Source organism: Lactuca virosa, chromosome 3, assembly GCF_052849685.1.
Source record: "Lactuca virosa cultivar CGN04683 chromosome 3, Lactuca_virosa_CGN04683_v6, whole genome shotgun sequence".
NCBI classification, from domain to species: Eukaryota; Viridiplantae; Streptophyta; class Magnoliopsida; order Asterales; family Asteraceae; genus Lactuca; species Lactuca virosa.
The window spans coordinates 30136677-30156255 of NC_136428.1; the positions used below are offsets into that span (position 1 = coordinate 30136677).

Genomic DNA, 19579 nt, shown 5'->3' on the forward strand with positions numbered 1-19579 from the left:
GAGGAAGTTATGAATTTTCTAAGATTTGGCATAGCAGTGCACGGCCCGAAACTCGAATTTTAGTCCGAGCGGTTTTTGGCCTACGCAACCTAAATGAGAGTTGAAGATCTCATTAATAGGAACTCAACGGTAAAAAGACAGATGAAAACGGAGTTCGTATGTAGAAGTTATGAATTTTTACGCGGTCGAGAATTAGCCGACAGAGTCTAAATGAAAGTTGTATATCTTGTTTTTTCCTACGCGTGGATATAAAGAACGTCGAAAACGGAGCTCGTATGCGAAAGTTATGAATTTTTGAAAATCGGTTGATTTCCACCCTGCGTGCGATGCCACGTGTCAGCACCAGGCTGTGCCTGGCTGTCTCCAGCTGGCCACGACGTGAATTTATGTTTCACGACGTTAAACGGCCTCCAGCCCCCTATAAATAGAGGTGTCGGGTTCCCTTCATTCTTCACACCATCCATCTTCACTTTCTCTCTCTACTTTCTCTCTCTAAGCCCCAACCCCCCCCCCCCAAAGCCTAGGGTAACTCCGTAGCACGTGGCGGAAGCCCCGGAGTGCATAGTTACTTTCATAGATATGAAGTATTTTATATAAATTACGTGCTATGTGTGCATATTGTCTGAATACTTGTTGTCTATGTTGGGTGAACGATTTTATACATGTTTTAAATGATTCAAACTGTATATTTATTTTATATCTACAAATATGTTGGGATAAAACATGGGTAGATGAAATAGTTGGTGTGTGATGAAAGAAAATGATGAGAGATAGGTGATGATAATTAGGTGATGATGAATCAGTGATGTAGGATGAAAGATACCATAACCTTGTCCGGCAATGTGGAGATGTAGTCATCTACCAGAGTATAGATGGCGACCACGGACTATTCTAGACAACCCTGTGGAAACACCAGCAGGCTCATAACCTGTAGGTGATGAATTACGAGTCCAGGCGATGCTGTAACTACGTATTCATGTGATGATACTGTAACCCTTACTATGAATTACGAGTTCAGGCGATGTTGTAACTACGTATTCATGCGATGATACTCCAACCCTTACTAAGTGCGTATTGAGGGGGTAATCCCCGAATCATTACTGTCTATGCGTTGTAGGCAATGATCCTTAGGAAAAGTCCTTCGGAACGAACATATAAGGAAATGTGATGTAAAGAGATGAGAGGCAAATACGATATAGGAGATGACCCTTAAGATAATTCTCTAGGGAATATTAAATGAAGAAAATGGGGATGGGCAATCGGGTTAATTGTTTGGCATGTATTATGTGAAGAAACAAATTGACTATATTATTGTGGGTTGAAAACCCTATGTACTCACCAGGTTTCCCAACCTGACCCACTCAAGCTTATTTGTATCACAGGTGTCGATACGAAGCCACTTTACACTAAGAGATTTAAAAGAGATGTAGATCACTAGAGTAAATGACTGTAAGTTCTGTTTATGCTTATGGTTCTGTATTGACAATGACATCCCAAGGTTTTGAAAGGAATAAAAATACATTTCTTCGGAAATGCTTTGATAACACATTTATCATGTTTTTCTGGGAACAAATTCCGCAACATTTTTATTAAAAGAAGTACTCTGGTTTTTATAAAGCATAAACAAAATCGGTCTTTTCTGGCCGTGAAAATGGGGATGTCACAATCTCCATCACCGTCTCCGTACCCTGTCTCAGATCCAAAAACTCCTGTGACGGTCGCTCGCACTCGACCCGTGGAATGTAGCAAGCGCGTAACATATCCCTGAACTGCTCCCAAGTAACTGCAGCTCTCTGATCCTCCGTATACGACCCAGTCATCAACTTCCACCAGTCCTTTATCCCGGACCTCAGCAAGTTCAGGGCACATCTGACCTTCTGGTCAGCAGGACATGAGCACGTGAAGAAACATCCCTCCACGTCAAACAGCCACCTCATGGATATGATCGGATCCTGAGTCCCATCGAAAGTTGGGGGCTTCGTGTTATCGAAGTCCCGGTACTGAAAGCCCTGACTGGCTCTTCCCCCTGCCGTCGTTACAGTTGTTGTAGCTGTTGCGGCAGCCGTCTCAACAAGGGCTGCATAGCACTCGTCGAAATACTCAACCATTGCGGTCTTAATAGACCCAAACATCTCTAGCAGCTGTGCCCCGGAACAGAGTAGCAACCTCATCATGCAGGATCTCTCGAATCTTGGCATCCAGCTCATCCACCCTCATCTGACCAACAACCTCGGGCACTGTCGGTCCCTACTGACCGCCATCTCCTGATCCTGATCTTAATCAGGATCCAGTCACAAAGCGTCTCGTAACCACCATACTGAAAATATACCAGGAAAGTATCAGATAATTTGTATGAATAATAGGGAACCGACTCCCAACTAAACCCCAGGGGTTGTGACTTCCTTGATACGCGTATAGGTTTTGTGCTTTCAGTAGTATGGGCCCATACTACCTTCCACACCTACCCATAGTTGTCTTAAGTATCATCACAACGCCCTAACAATATACATAAACATAGTGAGCTCTCAATCCTCACTGCTAGAGGAATACTAAATATCTCATACTGGCCTACCGACCTCGCACAACCCACCCATGAAACTTCCACCAACCCTGCAGCACTCGTGTATGCTAGACATACATAACGTTGGACCCTATAGACTTTCGAATACCTGATCCTACCCTAAGCCCTTCATCAGACAATGTCACAACTAGCATTTTAGCTAGGAAATTGTATTCCTGTGTAACCATTCAACTATTGTAAATCATATACTCTAAGTGAATCTCACTCAATGCTCATTTAGATTCATCAATTATGTTCATCAAAGAGTCTGAAGCCCTAAGAACCATGGTTTAAGTCCATATTGGACTAGGATTTCCTTATTGGGGCTAATGGGCCAATAAGCATCCAATTCAACCATTTTGGGCTTGGAAACCCTATTTGGGGTCTAATTGGACCCACTTCCATAAAACTTAGTATTTTGGGCCATTTTGGGTCCAAAATAAATTAGTTTACCCTTAATGGGCCTGATTGGGCCATTAATGAATTAATTTCCCTAATGGGCCATAAACTCCCTTTTTCTTTCAAAATGGGCCGTGAGCTATCTAATGAGCCCAATGGGCCGAAAATTTCATGTTTAGGTTCCAAAAATCCTAACTAAATATTAATGGGCTCAAACTATTCCATTCCCACTCCTTGGCCCAAAGATCTCGACCCAACATCAATTAAACAAAAAAAAGGAAATGTAATAAGAGTTGACTTAGGAGGTGCCACCTCCATATTGTTCAACATATATCAATGCAAGGACTCTCATACTCCCATGCAAGTCACTTCACCAACTCTCTCCCCTCTCTTCTTCTACTTTCGGCCGAGAGCCAAAAAAAACACACACACAGACACTCTTTCAAACACTTCCTCAATCACTCTCAAGCATCCTTCTTCTTCTTCCTCCAAAATCTCAAATTTTTACTTGTGTTCAAGAGGATTCTCACAAGAATATCATCATTTCTTGGTAAGTTTTTACATATCCATGCTATATAACTCCTTTCTCATGATAAATCACTTCTCCTAAACATTTTGGTGATCATACTCTGTAATGCCCGTGTTTCTAGGCTAGGCATTAATATTGATGTGATTGTCTAGGTTAACCTTTGTAACTCATTTTGAAGAAATGAAAAGGAATTATGTGAATATTATGTGTTTTATGTGTTTTATGCTTAATTACTAGGAGTTAATTAATTAAGAATAAAAATGAGCGTCGAAAATAAATATTAGATAATGCCGATATCTATTAAGAAAGTTGTAGTGGTCGTGACAAGGATTACGGATATATAAAGAATAACAAAATCCGAGTTATAACGAAGAAGTTATGACCTGTCGAAGTTTCACGACAAAATCGGCACGGTGTTGAATGTCGTAAAAAGTGAGTTTTTGATAAACTACTTTTTAGCCTTAGTGATCTAAACGAAACTCGTAGTGTTCGTTAAACCGAGAGTTGGTATAAAAAGAACGCCCAAATCTGACTTCGTATGAGGAAGTTATGATTTTTCGAAGTTTCAGCTTAGCAGTAGACAGCTAAAAACTCGAATTTTAGATCGAATGATTTTTAGCCGACACGACCTAAATGAGAATCGAAGGTCTCGTCAATAGTAGCATAACGGTAAAAAGACAGATGAAAACGGACGTCGGATGAAGAAGTTATGAATTTTTAACGGATTTCCTGTCCCGGTCTATTAAAAATAATAATATAAAAATTAAAGTCAAAATTAGCCGACAAAGTCTAAACGAAAGTTGTAGAGCGTAATTTTACCTATGTGTGCATATAAAGAACGTAAAAAACGGAGCTCGTACGCGAAAGTTATGGATTTTAGAAGTTTTGGCGCGAAAATCGAGAAAAATTGCCAAAACCGAGGAATCTCGCATACGTGGACTTCGGCCACCTCACCTCGCTTAAATCATGCCACGTGTCCGAGAATTTCTGAGTCATCCGAAGTTGTGGCGCATCCGAGGAGCGACGTGTGTGTAGCCTAGTCCGAACCTCGCAAAGCCTGCCGCGTGTCCGACCTTCGCACCAGCTGTCACCCTTTCCTCCTGCTTCGGACCCGACCCTCGGACCCAGGCTTCGGTCCACTTAGAAGATGACAGCGAGCCCCTCGCATGCGCAGCCCACGTGTGAGCCACCTGCGAGCCTTCGGATCTGCTGACGCGTGGAGGCTTCTCAGCCCTTGGATCAGCAGCCTCGACCCCTATAAATAGGAGGGTGCGAGACCTCCCGGGGATATTTTGAAAACTTGTCACTTTTAGCCCCTAAACCCATATTTCTTTCATTCTAACATCCCACAAAGCCCCGGTATCAATTATAACCCCCGGAATACGCCACGAAGTGCCCGAGAAGCCCGGAAAATTTATCTTTTCGGTTTCGAAGCCCGACCTTTGTAGAGCCCGGTTTCTCAATAAAATTCCCGGTTTTATTAGAAACAATCGTTTTAGGAAACGAATTGCTGCCCGATTTTCATCAAAACATGTGAGTGTGTAGTCACTTTCACTTTACACATAGATATGAAGTATTTACCTTAAAATACATGCTATGTGTAAATATATTAATTGTTTATTTGAGGTGACTGTTGAACAGATGTTTTATGCAAGTTTTAAACTATATATGTATTTTATCTACAAATATGTTGGGTAGAACATGGGTAGACGAAATAGTCGATTGGTGTTAAAATGATGAGAGGTCTCGATGTTGTTATTGTTGTTGTTGTTGTTGTCGTCTAGCGGAGTATAGATGACGATCACGGACTTTCTAGACAGTCCAGTGGCACACTAGCAAGTTCGCAACTTGTAGGTGTTGATGAACTATATGTTCATTGGCGTACTCCAATCCCCCTCATGGTTGCCTTTAGGACATGTATGGCTGAGGAGTCCCCTTAGCAGTGGTGTCCATCCCGATGATATTCCTTAGGCTAGGTCCCTTGTGATAGGTGTTTAGGGACGTAAAGTGAGGACAACGGGAATGGGTAATCAGGGTTATTGTTGATTGGTGAACTTAATAAGTTTATTATTATTGTGGGTTGAAAACCCTATATGCTCACCAGGCTCCCAAGCCTGACCCACTCATCTTTTTATGTTATAGGTAGTGGACCCCGAGCATAGTCAGAGGACGATGAGAGATTTTTGATTATAGGCCAGTAGTTGTAAATAACTGTTGTAAGGCTTATAATGTCTTGTTTATGCTTTTGATCTGTATCGGAACATGACATCCCGAGGTTTTGATATGAAATGAAACTATACATTTCTTAAAGAAAGGTTTTGATAAACTTTTATCATGTTTTGTTTTGGGGACCAATTTCGCATCATCTTTTAAAAAGATTTCTCTGATTTTATTTTAAAAAGCATAAATTAAATCGGTCTTTTCTGGCCGAGAAATTAGGGGATGTCACATACTCTTAGAAAACCTCTATAAGCTCGAGATCTACAACAAATGTGTGTTAGGACCAAAAATCTCTTCCACTTCTTCTTCAAAAACCGAAACATCAAGCAAAGGTGAGTTCATACGCCCTTGTTTTCGGTTTTTACATGATTTTTGGGGGAGAATATAAGTAAAATGTGTAGATCTATGTGTTATATGCATGTCTTGTGTGATTTATTAGTTTATTTTGTAAAAATGTTATAAATCTTAGTAAATCTCGACATCTTAAATAACATTGAGTTAAGATCCATGAACTAAGACACCTTATACATCATATTATCAAGTTAAAAGTGTTATATGTTTAAGATATAAAAATCTAAGGCAAAAACTTTGTTAAGGGTCAAAATTGTGAAGAAAACAAAAGATAAGGGTAAAAAGCGACATTTATGTTTTTATAAGGATAAAAAAGGTCCTACTTGTATAAAAATGGATTTTTATGATAAACATGCTTTCCAAAGGGACAAAAATACAAATTTTAGCTTAATGGGCCAAATATTTGGGCCTCACGGTTTTGGGCCCAAACTTGGGAAAAAAATGGAGGTTTTGGGATTAAAAATGTTATTTGACCAAAGTTTGAATCATAAATGTAAATAAACCAAATTTAGGGGTAAAAATAACATTTATTTCTAAATTGGACCAAAAATGTAATTTTTATCAAAATTGGGCCGAAAGTGTCAATTTTTCAAAACAAAGGGCTGAAAATGTAACTTTCTGCAAAACTGGACCATAAATGTAAAAATATAAATTTTTGGATTAAATCCGTGAATTTCTAAACATTTGGGACGAAATTACAAATTTTTATAAATTATGGACTAAAGTGTTATTTGTACAAAACTTTGGGCCTTAATTGAAAATTTGAGGCTTATTGGTCAACAACGTCGTTTTTACAAAAGAGGACTTTTTATATTCAATTCGGTAAACCTCGAACTAAAACAATCAACGAAATAATAACAAATGAACGAAGTACATCGATAACAATTTTATTGGGCCTAATATTCACGTTACGTGGCGAATGGGCCTTAAGGGCCCATTCAAGTGTATATTGAGCCCAATATTTTCCATGACATGTTTATTGGGCCTTTCGACCAATTTACATGTTAATTTGGGCCTGAGTTAGGGGTCACATGTTTGTTGGGCCTTTGTGGTCCATTTACATGCCTATTGGGCCCAAATTACCCACTTGCATGTTATTGGGCCTTTGTGACCCATTTACATGCTAATTGGGCTTGGACTGAAATTTACATGTTTAGTAGATTGAAATTATACCTTTACACAACTGTTGAACTTCGTATACTTATATATGTACCTTTGGATTTGATAACATACAGCATACACGTAAACATTAAACATAGTACGAAAGGTTGAGAATCTTGTGAGACGTGTCGGTTGGCACCTTTGAGTGTACAATCGTAGCTTGTAGTTATAATCAGAGTCTCCTGGAGGGAGAGAGAGAGAGTTTGTGTATAGATCTATACGGGGTGACCCCCCACGCCTTAGCTGTTCGCTACAACTAGACTAAGCCAGTCTAGGGCGACAAAACCTTGAGCAAATACCGGCATTTGGAAAAATGCCAAGACATGCAACCTAGTCATTATCATGTACGGTTATAACGGCTCATAAAGAGATTCCAATACAAATTTAACATTTCGTAGATTAACCCTTCGATTGTGTCAATACAAAACAACTTATTTAACGATACAAGAACCTCGACATTATAACAAATCAGAAAATATCGGATTTTCTAGGGAAATACTACTATTCAATTTATCACTTACTTACAATACAAATATATCAAAACTACATTCATATATGTTACAACTAATAAATTCACACATGCATTTATACTTGATTTTCACATCATTTTCAGACACTTTACAGAAAATATCGGATTTTCTGGGTTTTTACAAAGGATACAAAGACTTTTATTCAAACATACTTATGAACTCACCAACATTATATATGTTGACCGTTTTCAAAATAACTTGTATTCTCAGGTAATCGTTAACCAGGAAGATTTTCAAGTATGCATGGTTTTATTTTATGTAACATCGCTCCTCGTACTATTAATACTTTGAACTTATGTAATTTATAACAATGTACTTGATGTGAACAATGCTTGTTGTTATATGTAATGTTGGTGATGAATGTGTTATGTTTCATGTATATCTATTGTGATGATAATTCAATTGTTAGTCACACGAGCCCCCGGACGTTTCCGCCGTCTGGTTCGGGGGTGTGACAGACAAGAACAGGAAATAAGGCCAAACAAAACATTCTCAGACTATAAGATCTTAATTATGTACAGTCGTGATGCATACACTAAGCAACTACAGTAATGATGTCAATTTCATATAAGGAAATCCCTAGGCTATCAGGCATCATATAATCAGGCAATTCTATCATGCAATTCCTGAAGATCCCTAGCCTAGTACTAGCATGCTGTTCTAACATATCACAAAATCAAATAATCCGTAAGGTATTTTGGGGTCTACTTACTGGCTCCGGCTGATCGTACACTTGCATCCTCCTTTAGTATTTTGAAAACCATTTGAAGATCATTTTAAAAATATTGTCCTTAGTTTGAGATTGGATACACGTGAGTGTTTCCTCCAATTCACTCAAACTAAGGCTCTGATACCAACTTCTAACATCCATAAAAATCATGCCAAATTTGAACTTTTTAAACATTTAAAACCATTAAGTTATTACAATTTGTTTTCAAAATAGTTTAAACATCAGAGTATCCCCAAAAATCAAAATCATAAAATGTGAGGAGCTGTACGATCACGCCTTCGCCTTCCCGCGATCATCCAAAGTACCTGAAACCAAAACTGAAACTGTAAGCCCGCAGCTTAGTGAGTTCCCCCAAAATACCGATACATAACAAATAGTACACATAATAACAACATGTAATGGGTCCACAGCTCTTCAGACTGGATTACCCCTGAACCCACATTAAGAGTCTGGCTTGCCTCACAGGCCCACAACTCATATCTGGCTTGCTCCCTCAGTCCTTGGACTGTAACGAAATGATTAGCCCTCAATGCGAGTCTGGTATGCTCCCTTGGCCCTCAACTTGCATCTTGAATGCTTAGGAGTCCTCAGTATGAGTCTGGCATGCTCTCCCTGGTCCGCAGCCCATAGCTGGCATACTCCAGGGTTTGTTGGTCACCGCACGGAGCAGTGCAACCTTAACCCTACCCACATAATATGTCGACGTGTAACAGATAATGTTCATACAGATAATCATACAGTATCACAGGTAGTCCTACAGATCTACCAGACTAGCATATCAAACTAACATGCATATCTAACTCATACTCAACATATCGATAACTACTAGGATATCAATCCAATGGGTCGGCCTTGGTGCCTTAGACCCCCTAGTATAGTGAGGATAACTCACATTGCAAGTAGTGCTGAACTGGATCAAAAGTCTCCGATCGCTGTCTCATCGAAAATCCCGAACTATCCAAAATAACAATTACTAAGTCAACACATGGGATATCACTCTTGACTAAAGGTCCACATAGTCCATATTGCCTTTTCTCTAATTTGGGCCAAGGCCTAATTATCAAATCCACTGTGAAGTCCATATACTTAAGGCCCATTATTGGCCCAATTTTCCTAATTGGGCCCCAACTCCCAAATCGGGCCTCATTTTAAGATCTATACAACTAATGACCCAAAACACATTTATTCAGAAAGCCCAACAAGGCCCATGTCCAACTGGCCCAAAAAGGAGCCCAATCCCGAAGCCTAAATCGTTAAAAGCCCAACAGAGGGCGTACGCGGGGCGTACTCCTTTGGTACGCTGGGCGTACTTCCATTTTGCGTTGACCACCATCGAGGTGGTTGACTCAGTACACTAGGCGTACAGAAATTAAGCGGGGCGTACGCGAGATTTTGCCAAAACCCTAATAAGTGCTTAATGCCTTAAGCACTTAAGTCCAAACTCTAGATCCATCGACCAAATGTGCCTTAGAACCATAAAGTCTTGAACTTTAGGACTTTGGACGTCCAGAAAGTTCCTAATACACGGTCTTAACCCATTAAGACCTTCCTACTACATGCATGGGACACTTTCAACCATTATGACATCATTTTTATCACTTAGGACCCTCTCTAGGGTCTGAAAGGACAATTTATTTCGTTCAAATCATAACATGCACCAACTTGGGACTTTTGGGACAAGAAATGGTTCCATAAAGCTAGCATGGCAAGATCTACATCATACAAGCATAAAGTTTGGAGCTTTTTACCTCCTGGAGCTTCTAGAGCACAAATAAACCTCAGATCTACAAGCTTTTCTTCTTTCTCCAACTTCTTAACGCAACACCTTCTTCTCCAACTACTCAAAATACCCACTCTCAGCTCATAAACTCAAGAAAGGGGTTAGGGTTTGGGGAAAACGGCTCAAAACTATAGAGGCTGAGATGATGGAGGGTTTTGAGCTCATAAGTATGTTTATATAGCACTCAAACCCTAAATATTAGGGTTTCCATCTGACGCGAGTATGCCTAGCGTACACAAGTGTACGCCCAGCGTACTAGGGCGCACCTAGTACGCTTAGCGTACCTTATGTACGCTTAACGTACTAGTATTGTTCTCAAAGTTGCAACTTTAGCCCTTAGGCTCCTCATGGGTCGACTCTTCTAACCACAGGGACTACGAATGACAAAATAATAATAGAAGTGAGGATTCAGAAATACCTGCAAAATCTCGGGATGTTACACATATTTTCCTTTTTTGTTATTTTATGACTATTTCGGGCACTTTCTAGTTTCGTGAGCATAATTGCAGATTTTAAGGAGACTAGCGGAGCGGGATCTTTGGTAAGCGATTGGACTTAGAGGACAACAAGAATTTTGGGCTTGATAGCTAATGGAGTTGATGCATGGACTGGGCTTGTTGATTATTTAAAGGTTTGGAAGAAATAAACTTTAAATTTGCAAGATACGGGAGAATATTCGAGCGTGCGTAGATTATTGATCGGGCGATTACGTGAGCTATGGATCATTTGGAGAAGCCAAATTGGGCTTAAAATGAAGAGAACTTGAAGAAAAATGGGCTAGAAGCTAATCAGACTCGAACTGGGCCAATGGACTAAGATGTGGAGGCCCAAAAACTCAAAGAAGTCACAATCCGACCCACCCACGCAGGGCTGCGCGGCCGCGCACGACACTGCAGGGGTAATTTCAGAATTTCATTTGGAAGGATATTTGAGGAATGTTGGTGTGCACCTTTTGCACACTCTTGCACATCCGAAATTGAGAGGATTCTATGGAGATTTTGGAGCATTTTGAAGACCTAGAACACCTCAAGAACATCATCTTTTTACTCTTGATTCTTGCTAAATGTTTGGTACAATCTACACTTACTTTGTTTTCTTGAGTTTAGCCATGCTAGGCTAAACTAAACTTGGTTGACTTTGGTGAAATCATTTGAATGTTGAAGACTCCATGAACTTGTTCTTGAATCTTTATGAGAATATTTTGTGTTTTAACATCTTATTACTAGTTGTATGTTTTTATTCATGAGTTTAAATGTATTTGTAGTGATTAGTTGGCTAATTTCTTGATTAAGTAAATGATCCTCAAATTAGCAAGCAACAAGTGGTTCTTGTGTTAGTTTTGCTTCACACAATCATCAAAACATTTTCTCCAACATATAAGTGAAAACATTTGACTCCTCTTGGACTTGGTGACTTTTTGGTTCTTAATGCTAATTGACTTTCACTAATTACATGCTTAATGAAAATTGTGACTTTGACTAAGGAAATTGTTGTGAGCTTTTCTAACTATTTTAACAACTAAGAAAAGTCTAGGTAATCTCAAGCTTCTTGAATTACTATAGTCAAATTAAAGATTTAAAACAAGTATTGCACCGTTGGATTCTAATGATATGTTCATCAAATATTCAAGTGAGGAAACCTTAAGTCAACCATCTTTCTCTTATTGATTTCACATCAAACTCTTATTTTTGTTGAATTGTCTATTTAAATCTTAGTTTAATTCTAGTTTTATTTCAAGTATTTCAAAAGACCAAAACCCCTGTCATTTTACATGTATTTTTATAAAGAGATTTTCATAGAGTTATAAAATTAAACCAATCTCCGCGGATTCGACCCCTTTACCACTATACACTATTTTAGTGTAAGATTTAGGGTTATTAATTTTGTTGGCCTCGACAACCACCAAAATGTATGGAGTTTCTACGAATGTCAATGTTTTTTTTTAAAAAAAAAATTTGTCGTTGTTATGACTATTATTTTAATGAATTAATTCTTTTCATTATTATATTTTTAAGAGTTATACTTTGAAATATTTCAACATCTTAAATTTCCAAAATTTTAATTACAAAATGGTTTAAGGAAAAATCTATATTTCGATGCTTGTGCAATATAATTCAATGCACATAAATATGATTAATTTTATTGATTTTATTACATATTTGATATGTTTTACAAAATACTATTTTTTGACTTTCAATTTTAAAATTAGATGACATGTTATTTTCATCGACTTAAAAATGTTTTTTATATATTGTTTCCATATTATATTGAATTTTATTTTGTGCATATAGTATATTAAATAAAGTTATCAATGTTATTGAGTGTTTAAATGAATAATAATAATTCATAAAAAAACTATCATTATAAATGATCTAAGTTATGAAAATGATTTTTTTATTTACTTAATATTTGTCAAAAGCGTTCATGATACATTTATTATAAATGTTTTAAAATAAGTTTTTTAGTTAGTTTACCATAACAATAGTTAAAAATAATGCTCAATCAAATAAATAATTTTTAAATTAGTTAATCATAACAATAGTTAAAGCATCGTTAAATGAATAATTGTATAGCTAAATTTGATTATCATATATGTTTATCTTATCATATTGCTAAAAAAACTTATAATTTTATATATCAACGTAATGTATGAATTATTATTTCATAGGTAATATGAATAACTACATGGTATTAATCTGCGCAACGGAAATATTTTCCTAGTATATAATAATATTGGAATTTACCTTTGATGATAATCCATGAATAACATTAACAACTAACAAATCTGTCCAGGAAAGTAAACTTTTTTTTTTCTTTAAATGAGCCAGCCCATAAAGCTGATTGTAGAAGCCCAAAAAAAGTTATATGAATTCCAACGGCCTAATGATGTTTAAAATACACACCCATCGGTTTTCTCTTCTTTGATGTACGACGGAGAAAAAAAAGAGGACAACTTGATAATTTATTCGACACCAAATTTAAAATTTTAGTGACTTACAATGCGAAAAAAAAAGTGATTAGAGACCATATGAGCACAAAACGAATAGTTTGTTAACAAATTAACCAAACTTTCTAAATCTCAGTTGTTATTATTTATTTTTCTTCTCACATATATATGTAAGCCGTTTTAGAAAAAAATATATTTTGCGTTACTACTATTTTTTTAGTAACTAAATGTCATTGAATTTATAATATTATATTATGTCAAATATTTTTTATTTAAATAATTAATAAGTTTAAACTTTTTTCTTCCTTAGGAATTTCCACAACAACGTTTATCAACCAAACATTTTATATTAGACAGTAACTTCAGACAAAAAGAAAATATAATAATTGCTTTTGTCCTTTGAAATTGCTCATTCCTTCAACATACATTGCTCGTTCTTCCAACTTTACAAACAAACATATTTTGTTACCTAAAAGAAATAGATGTCAACTACATAAAAATGTTTACAACATCATATATAACTGGATGCAATCAAGCTAGCCACGCCACCCCACTTTAATTATTTCTTTTTTCAGTTAGACGACCAACCAAATCGATGCAATAGGCCATAACCATCCAATTAGGTGAACCAACCCTTCCAAGTTTCAAAATGATTCCATTTGTAGCTCATCTACTCCTTTCACCTAACAAAACTATATATGCATATTAAACCTTCATTTTTCACTCCAAAACTCTAAGCTCACAACATCACAAAGAAAAAAAAAAACTTCATACCAATTTCTTTGAGGAAATGGAAGCACATAGAGCCGGAGCCGAGATCGTATATGGGTCCGAAGAGTGCTACAATCACTCAATCGAGCTCCTCAAGGAGCTTGGTTTCCCTAGAGGCGTTCTTCCACTTAAAGACCTCCAAGAATGTGGTCGGGTTCGAGAGACCGGGTTTGTTTGGATGAAGCTAAAGGCTCCATACGAACACTTCTTTGAGCAGACTAATACCCGTGTCAGTTATGATACAGAGGTGACTGCTTACGTTGAAAAATCTAAGATGAAGAAAATTACTGGGATCAAAAGTAAACAAATGTTAATGTGGGTGCCTATTGTTGAGATGAGCATGGAAGATGCTAATAGTCAGAAAATATATTTCAAGATTCCGGTTGGGATTGGAAAATCCTTTCCCATTACAGCGTTTATGACCGAAGAGGAGAAAAAAAAGTACATCGAGGAAGGGATATGATATATCTTATTGGTTGTGAAAGAATATAAATTATATTTATGTTCGTTATTAAAAACATTTATGTTATGAATCTAAAGTCGTGGAACTTTTTGAGTTTTATTCTTTTTAATACTAGCAAATCTAGTCATTTTCTCTATTATCTATTTATCTAAACACGAAAATGGTTTATGTGGTTGTTCAAATATAACTGAAGTTTGTACTTTGTGCCACGTTTATCATATACCGTATATTATAATGATAAGTCTGGTGACTTCGTGAGCTATGATGGACACATGATTTCTGGGAATCCTCCAATAATGGCGATAGTAGCTCCAAATCTCACCACCCAGTCGCTATTCGTCAAATCTCTAAAGCTCCGGCAATCGCGCGTTAGACTACCTGCAACCATGGCGACCCCCGTCGCTGTTACAGGAACGACGGTGGATCAATTCAAAGACCATCACCCGTCGCTGGAAGTTCTGGGTGGAGCTTGTGACTCCTTCTGTCCAATTATCAAGACTCATTTGGACCGTCCGTACAATTCCTTTCCGGTCTTCGGGTCAAACCGCCACCTCGAGACCATATTCGCCGCTTTCTTCCGAAAAATCCCCGATGTGAAGTTGAAGCGCGAGTGCCTCAGGACCCAAGACGACGGAACAGTCACCCTCGATTGGGTCTCCGGCGATGCGCGCAACTTGCCGGAAACCTCCCCTATCCTACTCTTACTCGTCAGTCCACATTTCCCCCTCTTCAAATTCAACTTTCAAAATGCAAACCCACCATTCATTGAGTACTAATTTTGCAGCCTGGTTTGTCGGGAGGAAGCCAAGATGCATATGTACGGCATATGCTGGTGAGAGCAAGAAACAGAGGGTGGCGCGTGGTGGTATTCAACAGCCGTGGCTGTGCTGATAGCCCTGTTACCACACCTCAGGCATGTTTATGTTTATGTTTTAACAGTTTTAAGAACTTGATCTATTAAAAAACGGTTATCTTCAAGTAATTTCCATTTATACAAAGACTGTATATTCCCATTTATCCTTATGCAGATGTATTCGGCTTCATTTTTAGGAGATCTCGATGAAGTGGTAGGACACATTACTACCAGGTACCCTAAAGCCAATTTATACGGCACTGGTTGGTCCATGGGAGCAAACATTCTTGTTCAATACTTGGGGAAGGTAGAAATTCATTCTACCATTTCTGTTTCTTTGAATATGAAGATTGAAGAAGCAACTTTAATACAAAATTATGTGTTCTTCCATTGCAGGAGTCTGGTGCAAGGAGATTTTCTGGTGCAGTTTCCATGTGTAATCCTTTCAATTTGGTTATGTCGGATGAGGATATATGCCAAGGGTTTAGCAAAATTTATAATAGATCTCTTGGAAAGGCTTTGGGTGGCATTTTAAAGAAGTATTCATATTTCATCCTTTCGTTATTGTTCTTGAATGTTTATAAATTAGTGTTCATGTGTTTAGAGATTTTATGTCTTTCTTTGTAGGCATCTTCCTCTGTTTGAAGACATTGGTGGCGATTACAATATCCCATTGGCTGCAAATGCAGAAACTATCCGGGAGTATGATGAAGGACTGACTCGAAGTATACATATAAATGTTGAATTACCCATTTTACCCTTTATGAGTTTTTCGTTTTAATTCCCTTGAACACCATGCAGTTTCGTTTGGGTTCAAGTCAGTGGATGAGTATTTGCAGAAGTCATGCAGTGCAGATCACATTAAGAATGTTCAAACACCTTTGCTTTGCATACAGGCAATCTTTCTTTTATCCTGATATTTTCTTTTTCATTTTTATAGAAAAAAAAATGTGATCTTTGATCTATATTAAAGATTTGTGTGATTTACAGGCAAGAAATGATCCAATAGCACCTGATAGAGCAATACCTCGTGAAGATATAAAGGTACGATTAAACAAAAAAAAAAAAAAAAAAAAAAAAAAAAAAAAATTGATGTTGCAAACTTGTTGTTCATCATATGTTAACTGGTGTTGTTGTATCTGTTTTTTCAGATGAACCCTAATTGTTTGCTGATAGTTACACCTAAAGGAGGTCATTTAGGGTGGGTTGCAGGTGAAAATGCTCCTTTAGGATGCCCATGGACTGATCCCATGGTCATGGATTTCCTGCAACATCTTGAAAATGAAAAATCAGGCATACAAGAAGCTACTAATAGCCTGCTACAGCCACTAGAGGCATAGACTAGATTCATTGGCCACTATTTGTACTTAGTTGATTTAGATGTTCTTTTTATGTTACAATGTAATACATTGGTGTGTATATAATATATAACTACTTTTGATTGAGGGTATATTTTTTGGATACAAGAAGTCAAGAAGATGCAATATCATAAGATATCGATAAATATTGTATGTTTTATGCATCAAGAGGCCGATGATACCATTTTGTCACACCTTCTTGGATTATGTCATAGACTAATAGCTACATTGGGTTTTTGTTTTTTGAAAATAGCTTCTAGAAAACAGATCCATTTAGCTGGTTATGTATCATTAATCATTTACTTTGTTACAAATCACTTGCTTATTTGTGAGTTCGATTTTTAATCCTGTCTGGTTTGGTTATCTCGTATTATTGTGGTATATTTATCTTTCATTTAAGGAATTTTTCCATTGTTTTACAAAAATGAAAATAAAAAGAAAGTGTTTTGGTTTATTGTTTTGTTGTATTTGACATGTTATAGACAAGATGTATGGTGGCTTTTAAGCTTTGTTTGGCGCGCCACAGCTAGTTGATAAGATAGCTTATTTTTTGAGCTTTTTTATGTTGTCGTGTTTGGTAAGCCAAAAAGTAGCTTATAAGCTAGCTTTTTGAAAAGCTACTTAGACTAGCTTTTTAGGAGCTTTTTTAAAATTTTCCAAATACACCCCTTAATTAATTATAGAAACACATACTCCTACATGTCATTTTATGTAATTTTATATATTTCAGCTAGCTTTTCAGCTAGTTTTACCAAACGTTATTTTTAATCAGCTAGCTTTTCAGCTATCAGCTAGCTTTTTATTTAACAGCTAGCTTTTCAGCTATCAGCTAGCTTTTCAGCTAACAGCTAGCTTTTCAGCTTGTTCGCCAAACATAGCCTTAGTTGTTGTGATCCCGTATCTAAATGGTCAAAGCGTATGTTTTGTATTTTTATTAAAATATTGTTATGTACATATAAAGCTGACGAGTATCAAGACCTTGAACAGGTTGGTTAAAACCAGTTTTTAATGTATTTTTCTTTTGCTCTTATTGTAATAAGAAAATTTGAAATATAAAAAAGATCTTTATTTATAAGTGACATTAATATACTAATCTTTATTTTGTAGATTTTATAGTTACTTTTGACATCATCTATATGGAGATTGTTAGGATTGAACCATTTAATTTGATGATGTTTAAGACTAGTACACTTAAGCTGCCATGTGGAGTAAGCCTGAGTTGACTAAATTTTGTCTTAACGATAGAGTCAATGTAGATTGCCTAGACAGTTTGGGTTAAGTTCACAATCTGGGCTGCCTAACAATGGACAAATTATTTACATTTAAATACAAGTCAATTTAGATGCGATGTTAATGACTTGATAGGATAAAAACTATACTTTGTGTAAACATTCGATATTTTTTTACATACAATTTACAATTAAAATAACATATTTTGCCTAAAAAACACTATTAAAGATTTAAAATGATATATTTGATTCGAAACGTACACCATTTACCCATAAAAGAATCAATATATGATGTATCAACATATAAGAAAAATATATGATATGAAAAGGGGGGAATTACTTTTTTCTAAGCAGTATATTATTAATATTTTCATGATTAATTGTATGTAATAAATAAAAACAATAAATAACAACAAAAAAAACAAATTAGAAAAATTATAAAAAAGAAAAAATCAAAACTATGTTATCTTTCAAATCAAGGATCATTCTTGCCATTAAAAAAAACATATGTCAATTCTTACTAACCAAAATCATACAATAAATTCAATTTATCAAACTATCCTCATATCTAAGAAATTCAATCTAAAATGATTAAATTTGGAAAAAAAACATACACTACTATTACTCTAATTATCCATCAACCAAGTATACCAACTATATTGAAATTCAATCTAACCAAAATCATACAATAAATTCAATTTATCAAACTATCCTCATATCTAAGAAATTCAATCTAAAATGATTAAATTTGGAAAAAAAACATACACTACTATTACTCTAATTATCCATCAACCAAGTATACCAACTATATTTCCGTAATATAATTTATTCTTCATTCTATTTTACAATATTTTGTTCTTCAAATCCTTGGAAAAGTATCATATTTCAATGTGGTAAAACTTGTAAATAAATTTTATAAATTTATATGTGTTTTAGCTTTAAACTCGTTCTAGAACTTTATTTTATTTTTATTATTTTTTGTAGTTTTTGTGATGAGCTAGATATAATTATTAAAATTTGAATAGTTAGATGCTCATATGTAGCTGGTAAGACATATTTGAAGTCTAACAAATCAATTTTTTCATGAATAATGTAGTAAGTACTTGATATGGACATTTCGTCACTCCTAATCACAATAATCAATTGATATTATCTAGCTAATACTCAAATGACTAAAGGTGAAAAATGTTTTTTATTACAAAATGTGTCGTTTTCCTAGTGTTTTTTTTAACAAAACCGATCATTTTAATAGTGTTTTTTGAGTGGACATGATCACATATCATTTTAATAGTGTTTTTGAACAAAATACGTCACTTTTAACAACAAATCGTGTTAAATGTAACTTGAGCATTTGGAGCATTCACATGAAACATTTGAGTTCAATGGAGCACTTGGAACTCAATGGAGCACTTGAGATTCATAAAGCATGTAACAAATGAATGAATCATCTGAGAAATGAATGGATCTTCTTACAAAGGAATGGAACTCCTGACAAATGACAAAATATGCCAAAGTGACAGGAGAAGTCACGAAGTGACTTGATATGCCACCAAGTGACTTGATATTGCCACCAAGTGACAGGATATGTCACAAAGTGACATGATATGTCGCTTTAAAGGTGGATGCGCCACTACCGAAGCCTGATGCACCATCTAGGAGTGAATGTGCCATTCATGAGGAGGATGCGCCAATCTAGGA

At 36.3% G+C, this 19579-nt stretch overlaps 2 protein-coding genes across 2 annotated transcripts; both read left to right on the forward strand.

Annotated features, from left to right (window-relative positions):
* Window positions 1–13943: 13943 nt before the first annotated feature.
* LOC145165415 (DUF538 family protein (Protein of unknown function, DUF538)) lies at window positions 13944–14550 on the forward strand. The gene has a single exon (XM_079084150.1). The coding sequence runs from the start codon at window positions 13998–14000 to the stop codon at window positions 14439–14441; it is 444 nt and encodes a 147-aa protein (XP_078940276.1). The 5' UTR covers window positions 13944–13997; the 3' UTR covers window positions 14442–14550.
* Window positions 14551–14647: 97 nt separating this feature from the next.
* On the forward strand, window positions 14648–16739 carry LOC145165414 (embryogenesis-associated protein EMB8-like). The gene is made up of 8 exons (XM_079084149.1): window positions 14648–15148; window positions 15226–15354; window positions 15470–15601; window positions 15691–15833; window positions 15922–16019; window positions 16096–16190; window positions 16285–16338; window positions 16446–16739. Exons 1-8 carry the CDS (start codon window positions 14714–14716, stop codon window positions 16632–16634), a joined length of 1275 nt encoding a protein of 424 aa, XP_078940275.1. The 5' UTR covers window positions 14648–14713; the 3' UTR covers window positions 16635–16739.
* Window positions 16740–19579: the final 2840 nt, after the last annotated feature.